This window comes from Elephantulus edwardii, unplaced genomic scaffold, assembly GCF_000299155.1.
Source record: "Elephantulus edwardii isolate Elephantulus edwardi_28Jun2011 unplaced genomic scaffold, EleEdw1.0 scaffold00048, whole genome shotgun sequence".
Taxonomy (NCBI): Eukaryota; Metazoa; Chordata; class Mammalia; order Macroscelidea; family Macroscelididae; genus Elephantulus; species Elephantulus edwardii.
This window is the reverse complement of record NW_006399798.1, coordinates 2,336,346-2,344,919: the sequence shown is the minus strand read 5'-3', so window position 1 is coordinate 2,344,919 and position 8,574 is coordinate 2,336,346. Positions and strand designations below refer to the sequence as shown.

At 61.5% G+C, this 8,574-nt stretch overlaps 2 protein-coding genes across 2 annotated transcripts in view; one reads left to right on the top strand and one right to left on the bottom strand.

Moving 5' to 3' along the window:
* GAA (glucosidase, alpha; acid) overlaps window positions 1–7,545 on the top strand; it is a 16,848-nt gene extending 9,303 nt beyond the window's left edge. Inside the window, exons 8-19 of the mRNA XM_006886333.1 lie at window positions 273–383; window positions 970–1,083; window positions 1,242–1,326; window positions 2,074–2,191; window positions 2,539–2,672; window positions 3,137–3,288; window positions 3,526–3,674; window positions 4,962–5,103; window positions 5,536–5,685; window positions 6,273–6,437; window positions 6,675–6,827; window positions 7,486–7,545. Coding sequence (XP_006886395.1) covers window positions 273–383; window positions 970–1,083; window positions 1,242–1,326; window positions 2,074–2,191; window positions 2,539–2,672; window positions 3,137–3,288; window positions 3,526–3,674; window positions 4,962–5,103; window positions 5,536–5,685; window positions 6,273–6,437; window positions 6,675–6,827; window positions 7,486–7,545 — 1,533 coding nt within the window. The remainder of the gene's footprint in view (window positions 1–272; window positions 384–969; window positions 1,084–1,241; window positions 1,327–2,073; window positions 2,192–2,538; window positions 2,673–3,136; window positions 3,289–3,525; window positions 3,675–4,961; window positions 5,104–5,535; window positions 5,686–6,272; window positions 6,438–6,674; window positions 6,828–7,485) is intronic.
* An 881-nt stretch (window positions 7,546–8,426) lies between these two features.
* Window positions 8,427–8,574, bottom strand: part of EIF4A3 (eukaryotic translation initiation factor 4A3) — a 10,826-nt gene continuing 10,678 nt past the window's right edge. Inside the window, exon 11 of the mRNA XM_006886332.1 lies at window positions 8,427–8,571. Coding sequence (XP_006886394.1) covers window positions 8,427–8,571 — 145 coding nt within the window. The remainder of the gene's footprint in view (window positions 8,572–8,574) is intronic.

Here is an 8,574-nt window from a genome sequence, read left to right as displayed (position 1 = left end):
TGTGTGTGCAGGTGTGCTGTGTGTGTGCAGGTGTGTTGTGTGTGTACAGGTGTGCTGTGTATGCAGGTGTGCTGTGTGCAGGTGTGCTGTGTGTGTACAGGTGTGTTGTATGTGTGCAGGTGTGTTGTGTGTGTGCAGGTGTGCTGTGTGCAGGTGCACAGTGTGTTTACACGCAGGCCTCAGCCTGTACCTGTCTCTTGCTCTGCCCGTGCGGCTCACCGTTTTCCAACCCTCAGTGCTTGCTGTGCATCTTGACTGGCCCCTCCCCTCAGGACCCTGCCATCAGCAGCTCGGGCCCTGCAGGGAGCTACAGACCCTACGATGAGGGGCTGAGGAGAGGAGTCTTCATCACCAATGACACCCGGCAGCCACTGATTGGAAAGGTGTGAGTTAGAAGGTGGCCACAGGACAGTGCAAGGAGTTTTCAGAAATTGTCACCATCCAGTGGCCCAGGGTGTGAGGAGGGTGTGAGTCAGACCTGGCAGGTGGGCTTCTGACAAGGAGCCCCCTCTGGGGCCTTGGCGCAGTGGCAGCCAGCCTGGGAACCGTCCCAGAAATGTGAAGCCTCTGGCCCTGTCATTCCCTGGACCCAGGTGTGTCTTACCAGGTGCCAGACCTTCCCACAGGAAGCCGGTGGGCACACAACTGGGCAGGTGAGGGTCCCAGCCAAGAGAGAGGCTGCAGGACACCCCACAGTACAGATGTGTGGGACTCAACTTCTGAGGCCTCTGTCTCTCATGTCAGGTGGGGCTCAGGCCCCTGAGGGTCCCTGGCTGTCCATCCAGTGGCCCATCTCCTAGGGAAGCTTCTCCCAGGAGCAGCGTTCATTGTGAGGTTCATGCCCAGGTCCCACCCTCGAGTCTGCACATGGGGATGCCCCCCTGGGGCAGGGACACAGCTCTGCCAGTGGCGGGGTGCAAGACCAGCAGGTCCTGGATGAGGCTGAGCCTCCTGTACCCTTGTCCTCAGGTGTGGCCCGGAGCCTGTGCCTTCCCCGACTTCACCAACCCCGAGGCTCAGCAGTGGTGGCAGGACATGGTGGTAGAGTTCCACGGCCAGGTGCCCTTTGATGGCATGTGGATCGTAAGTGACCCCCCCACTGCACTCCATCCCTGCCGCCTCCCGGGGCCATGGCAGCCTCTGCACCGTTGGGTCCACACTCCTGGGTGATTTGCTTACTGCTGGCCCCCACGTTGCCCTCTGCCCCGTGGCAATGTGCACACCACTGGCCTCTCCTGCAGGACATGAACGAGCCATCCAACTTTGTGAAGGGCTCAGAGGTTGGCTGTCCTGACAATGAGCTGGAGAACCCTCCCTATGTGCCTGGTGAGCACCTTCTAGCCGTGTGTGTGTGTGTGTGTGTGTGTGTGTGTACTGTGCGTGTGCTGCAGTCCTGTTAGTCTTGTGTGCACGTGTGTGAACTTCTGTCCACCTCCACCCCAGCACCATGTATGAGGGTCCCTGTCAGCCCTGGGCACCCTGTAAATGAGGGTCCCTGTCAGCCTGAGCCTCATGTGCATGTCTGAGGGACCCCGTCAGCTGCAGGTCCTCTGTTGTGTGAGGGCCCCTGTCACCCCAGACTGGCTCCAGCCCTTCTGTAGTTTCTTTGCCTTGAGGATAACTCACTTTCCCTGGCACCAGATGAGGAGTTGACCTAAACCTGGACTTTGCATCTGGCCAAGTATTTATTTCTCGTAAGATGCGGCAGCAGCTAGCTAGAAGGGGGAGTTCCAGGAGTGAGGAGTGAGGTTCCAGGTGGGGGTACCCCCAGGAAGGGCAGACACCATGGCTGAGCCCAAACATGTCCAGGGAGACTGGAGGGCCCAGAGACAGCTGTGAGGGAATCTGGGGTTTGCCCCTGCCCTCAGTGAGAGTGGGGACCTCACAGGCCCAGCTCTGGGGTGACCAGAAGCATGAATGGGAAAGTGCAGGTCTGCCGGGGGGCGGGAAGGGGGGACTTGGAGTTCAGGCCGGATACACCCTGAACTGGGCCTGGGCAGGGTTGAGGGTCCTGGAAGTGTGAGGAGAGCCTCCTGGCCAGGAGTGGTCCGTGAAACTAGCCCCGTCTTGCAGGTGTGGCAGGCGGAAGCCTCCAAGCGGCCACCATCTGTGCCTCCGGCCAACAGCACTTGTCTTCCCACTACAACCTGCACAACCTGTACGGGCTGACCGAGGCCATCGCCTCCCACAGGTGAGCCGGCCCCCAGAGCTCATGGGGCCACCTGGTGGGCGGGGCGCTCTGCTCGTCCAGCCCCCACCTGCAGGAGTCAGGACCTGGCAAGGATCCTAGGGGGCAGGTTTCTGGTGCGTGGTGGGGGAGACCTCCAGAGGTGTGGCTTGTTTTCAGGGTGGGTGAGGCTAGCTCAGAGCCACGCCCCCAGCCTCCAGCTCCCTGGTCCCACCCTGTCCACATAGCACACCTGTATGTGCACACACTCACACAGCACACTGTCCACACTGCCCGTCCGCACACTCCAGCCTTCACAGGGCAGTGGGCTTCCTTCCCCAGCTGTTCAGTCTTGTCCCTGCTTCACCCAGGGCCCTGGTGGTGGCTCGGGGGATGCGCCCTTTGGTGATCTCCCGCTCGACCTTTGCTGGCCATGGCCGATATGCAGGCCACTGGACAGGGGACGTGCAGAGCAGTTGGGAGCATCTCGCCTTCTCAGTGCCAGGTGAGGGTAGCTGGTGGGGGTCTGCTGCAGGCACAGGGCTGGGGCTGGGGCCTGGGCTCACTGGCCGCTGGCGTGCTGCAGTGGTGGTTGCTGGCCTTAACTGTGCAGGTCTGCTTGCCTGTGTAGGCCTGGACCTTGTTGTCTCGGAAGGTGGCTCCCGGGTCGGGCTGCTGGGCTCAGCTGTCCTCAACTGGCTCGTGTGAGCAGGTGTTTGTCAGCAAAGTGCATGCGGACCTCAGATTCCGTGACACAGAAATGAAATCTTCAGGCTCCAGCTGGCCCTGTCCTGCCCTCCACCTCCTAGGGCTGGGCTGGGCTGGGCTTCCCAAGAAGACACAGAGTGGGTGGGGCTGACTCCGCACAGTCCTGTCCCCTGACTGGGGGTGGGGGGTGCTGGTGCCAGACCAGGGGTGCAGGGGCCCTCACACTGACCAGGTGACTGGTCTGTCCTGACTCCCTCCCAGAAACTCTGCTCTTTAACCTGCTGGGCGTGCCTCTGGTCGGCGCCGACATCTGCGGCTTCCAGGGCAACACCACAGAGGAGCTGTGTGTACGCTGGACGCAGCTGGGGGCTTTCTACCCCTTCATGCGCAACCACAACAGCTTGACCAGCCTGGTAAGGACCAGGCAGCCTTCCCTGTCCGCGTGGAGGGTGGGTCTGCAGCCACAGATCTGCCCGGGGCCCCCTGAGGTCCTGCCACCGTCCCCAGCCCTGGTGTGGCCAGAGCCTGGAGCAGGTCAGCCTTTGTGCGTCACCACCTGTCCCCTCAGGCTGGGCAGCCAGGAAGCCCTGAGTCTGCCACAGTCTTGGGGACCTCAGCTCTGAGCCCAGGTGTCTTCCCACCTGCTGCAGCCCCAGGAGCCGTACAGGTTCAGGGAGCCGGCGCAGCGTGCCATGAGGAAGGCCTTCGCCCTGCGCTACGCGCTGCTGCCCCACCTCTACACACTGTTCCACCACGCCCACGTCGGGGCCCAGACCGTCGCCCGGCCCCTGTTCCTCGAGTGAGTGCCTGCTGCCGGGAGGGCCACGGCTGGGGGATTCGAACCCCTGACCAGTGCTTAACCCACTGTGCCCTTGGGGCTCTCCCGAGGGACTCGTGTTCTCTGTCAGGGTCACCCTGTGACGGCAGGAGGAAGCGTTGTCCAGTCCTGCCCGCTGCTGCAGCCACGTCAGTCCATCTCTCTGAACATCTTCCCCTCTTGTAACGACTTGTGCGCCAGCATCTGGTCGAGGGTCTTCCTGTCACTGACCCTCCGCCTTCCCACACATGGTGTCCCTCTCCGGGGAACAGCCTCTGCTAACAACATGCGCAGAGGACGTGAGGCCAAGCGGCCTCGGCCTCCTGATCCTCAGCCGGGTGGACTGACGCAGTGACCGCAGCGATGGGCTCAAGTGTGTCAGAGATGGTGAGGACGGCAGGACAGGGCTCAGCTCCGTTCACAGGGTCCTGAGTCACCCATGGTGGCACCTGATGACCACCTGACAGCCCTCCTCCAGCTGTCCTTTAGTCCTGCACCTTGGCCTCCTGCAGGGATTCGCCACCTGCCCGCACAGCCATGGTGTGCGAGGCCGGGCCTGCGTCCTCACTTTGAGGACACTCCGGCTGCACTGCTTCCGAGATGGACTTGTCTGTCCTCCTGGCCATCCATGAGCGTCCAGTTCTCCCGCCGCCCCACAGGCCAAGTCCATCTTCCTTAGTCATTGCCCGACTTTCAGGTGCATACAAAGCACCTGAAAGATCGGGCCTTCGTCAGGGGCACCTCAGTGCTTAAGCTGACAGCCCTGCTCTCTACTTGAAAGAGGCCCCTGATGGCAGATTTGCCCGGTTCAGTAGCTGTGACCACTGCTTCCGTGGGCCCTGATTGTAAACCTGAGGAAGATGAATTCTTAAGGAGTACATAGGTGTTTGGAAACGTCCGCACCTTCTCAGCCCACCGGGCGTGAGCCGTGGGTGGGTTACCATTCAGAAGCTGGCCCTGGGAGACCTCACAGGGCACGAGAGGAGTGAGGGACCAGGACTGAGGGCTGGAGGACTCGAACAGTGAAGGATGCACATGGGACCTGGTTCCGTTTGCATCATGAGGCGACAAGGGTAGCGGCAAAGGGGGCCGCTGGGGCCACCTGCAGACACTCAGCCCGCTCCTCTATGTGTGGGAGGCGGTGCCCACCGTCACCCTGAGCTCCTGCAGGGATGTCCACCCCATCTGCCCGTTGGTTCCCTGAGCACACCTCAGCAGGGGCCCCCTCTGTCCTGGTCGCTGGCCCACAGGCCCATCCCTCTTGTGAAGGTTCCCCCAGGACCCCCGCACGTGGACTGTGGACCGCCAGCTCCTGTGGGGGGCAGCCCTCCTGGTCACTCCAGTTCTGGAGGCTGGGAAGACCCGAGTAACTGGCTACTTCCCTGAGGGCACGTGGTACGACTTGCAGACGGTGAGCCAGATCCCCTAAAACGAGAACTGGGAGCTGGGACCTCCCTGAGCCTGGGAGGAGGCTGCGGGACGGGGTGCCCCACTACCTCACCAATGCCAGGTCCCCCAGAATGAGGGCTGGGGGGGACCTCCCTGAACTGGAGAGGGGGCTGTGGGACGGGGTGCCCCACTACCTCGCCAGCACCTCTCTGCACTGCTTCTCCCCACAGAACAGGTCCAGAGGCCCCTGTGCACTTTGCACTGACCCTCCTGCCCACTTCCATGCATGACTTCACAGCGCCCTGGCCCGCCCAGCCTGGCCCTGTCTCGGCCTCTTGTCTCTGGGCCCCTGTTGTGTGGCTGGGCCCCTGCAGGCAACCCTTCTGGGCCTGAGGCCACATCCCAGTGAATGTTTGGGGTGCCCTCCCCCACTGATGGGACCTTTGCTCTCCAGGTGCCAGTGGACGCCCTGGGGAGCCTCCCACCATCGCCCCCCACACCCTTCAAGGCAGCCATCTTCAGCGAGGGACAGTGGGTGACACTGCCTGCCCCACTGGACACCATCAATGTCCACCTGCGGGCCGGGTACATCCTCCCTCTGCAGGTATCAGGGCCACGCGTGGGGAGTCCCCTGCAGGGACCTGGGCCAGTTACTGAGTCTCATGGTCACTGAGGGATGGATTGGGGAGTCCAGGCTGAGAGGAGGGAGGGTCCGAGGGCGGGAGGAGAGGACAGGAGAGCCTCAGGCGAGCTGGACATCTCCCTTGTGGCCGGGGCTGGTAGGGCTGCCACTTCACTGCCCGCTTCCGGGGAGCCCGCCAGGGCCTCATTCGGATCCCAGGATCTCCTCCTGGTGCTGACAGGTGTGGACACAGGGCCTGGGAAGCCACTGGACTTACAGAGGGAGCTTGTGAGGGACTTGGGGGCAGGGTCCCTGAGGTGGGAAGAGACAAGCTGGAGGTCCAGCTTGGCCCAGGGGAGGGGGCAGAGGCCCACCAGTGAATAGGGCAGTTCTGCATGGCAGTGACTGCACGGGGCCTGGTCACCCCATGGGGACCTTGGACAAGGGACGGGCAGTGTAGTAGGAGGCGCTTGGCCACAGCAGCTGCTTGGCCCATAGGCTGGGCTGTGTGTCCTGCGCTTGGGCAGGGGCCCAGCCTCCAGTCACTCACCTGGCACCATGCTCTTCAGGGCCCTGGCCTCACCACCACCGAGTCCCGCAAGCAGCCCCTGGCCCTGGTGGTGGCCCTGAATGGCAGCGGGGAGGCCCACGGGGAGCTGTTCTGGGATGACGGGGACAGCCTGGGCGTACTGGAGCGTGGAGACTACACTCTGGTGGTCTTTGTGGCAGAGAACGTGAGTCATGCTGCTGGGGTCTGGAGGGGACGCTGCCGGGACGCGGATGCTCCAGGGCCAGAGAAGGGCTGTTCCCAGGGCCGTGGGCGAGTGCCCAGGCAGGAGCCCAACAGTGTGGCACCTGTTTGCATGGGCCATTGTACGTCCCCTGGGAGGGAGCTCCTTGGGCATAGAGCATGGGCTCTGGGCTTCCCACTGGCTGTGCCCACACCAGCATGACCTCCTGTGTATGGTCAGAACACTGTGGCGAATGAGCTGGTGCACATGGACAGTGAGGGGGCCAGCTTGCAGCTCGGGAAGGTCACCGTGCTGGGCGTGGCCACAGCCCCAAAGCAGGTGGTCTCCAATGGAGTCCCCGTCTCCAATTTCACCTACAGCCCAGACACCAAGGTAAGCCCCTAAGTCCCAGAGGGTGGTTTGCAGGGTCCCTGTGGGCCAGTCCACACGTTGGGTGGGTGGTCCAGGACCCTCAGGGTCCAGCCTTGGGGAGGAGGGCAGGACAGCCAGCACATCTGTGCACATGGAGGTGTGCACAAGGTATGTCACGGGAAGGCTGAGGGGACAGACAGCAGGAGCCCCCCAGGGGCTGGGGTTTAAAGCTCCTCACCCTCCTGCACTCTTCAGTGTTTTGGTCTGTAACATTAGTTATACAGTGGTGTGGTCTAGGAAACCTCCGCGGACCTTCCCTCCCCATCCAGTTGTTTCTATCTGTCCGTAGTTTCTTTAAAGCCTCTTCCCTCCGGTAGACGCACCTGCTGCAGAGAGTCGATGACATGCTGCTGTCTGACCTCCCCTCCCTGTCTCCCCTTGTTCTCCCCCTCCAGTCGACGCACAACCTGTTGTGTTGAGGACATAATCTGACCTCCCCTCCCTGTCTCCCCCTCCAGTCAACGCACATCCTGTTGCGCTGAGGACATGTCGTCTGACCCCCCTCGTTCGCGGTTCCGTTCCAGCTCTCCTCACACCCATCCCTCGTTTCTGACAGTGCTCTTATTCTCAGGCAGCACCTGGGACTGGACTGCTAACTGCGGTTGCCTCTTTCCTGCAGATCCTGGATGTCCCTGTCTCACTGTTGGTGATCGAGCCATTTATCATCGGCTGGTCCTGAACCCGGAACCAGGAGCATAAGCCCTGAGCCAGCCTGGCCCGACTACTGACGCCTTGTTTGCCTTTAGTCTACCTCCCGGGTCAGGGTTCTGGCCTGCTGGGACACCTGGCTCCTCAGCCAGGGTTTACCTCCTCGGACCTCCAGCCCCCAAAGGGGACACATATGAAATGAGTAGATGCTGTTAACAACAGAGGTGACGCCTGGGGGGGCCTGTCTCACCTGCACCCAAGGTCCCATCCTGCCCCAACTGCTGCTGTGTGAAAGCGGGGAACTGGGCCGCTGCCCCAAGAACAGGCTGACCACTGGGTCTGATTAGAGTCCAGTAACTAGGGTGAGCTCGTGGGACCTGGGCAAACAGTTCCTCTCAGTGCAATTATTTTTTTAATAAAATGGATATTTGGAATTGAGCTGCTTCTATTTTGGGATGTGGGGCAGAAAGGCTGTGTCCTCCTGGCGTCCCCAGGCTGAGCAGGGGCTCCGGGAACTTGAGTAGGAAAGCCTCGTGCACGGTCCGTCTCCAGTGCAGGTGGCCTCCAGGGGCCCTCCTGGAACCTTCGACTGTTCTCTCCTGCACCCGAAGAGGAAGGAGGGCGGTAAAGCCTGAAGATTAGAAAACAGCACTGCTAGGGCTGCCCAGAGACGCAGCCAGGTGGTGCACCTTAGGAAAGGAGAGCCCACAGGAAAGGTTTTATCTTTAATGAAAAAGTCTACAATATTATTTACACGTGGGTAAGAAAAGACCGTTGGACCCCCAGCTTCTGTTGGGATGGGCCACAGGGGCTCCGGGTAAATCAGAGCTGCCTGTGGATGGTTCCAAGGTGAGAATGCGTAACAGGGGAGGAGCAACTCCCACCTCGTCTGCCGCCCAGCAGGCCGGGCCTTCAGATCAGATCCGCAACGTTCATGGGCATCTCGTCGATCTGGGTGGAGTAGTACTGCTCGATGTCTCGGAGGATGCGGATGTCGTCGTTCTTCACGAAGTTGATGGCCACACCCTTCCGGCCATATCGCCCAGAACGCCCAATTCTT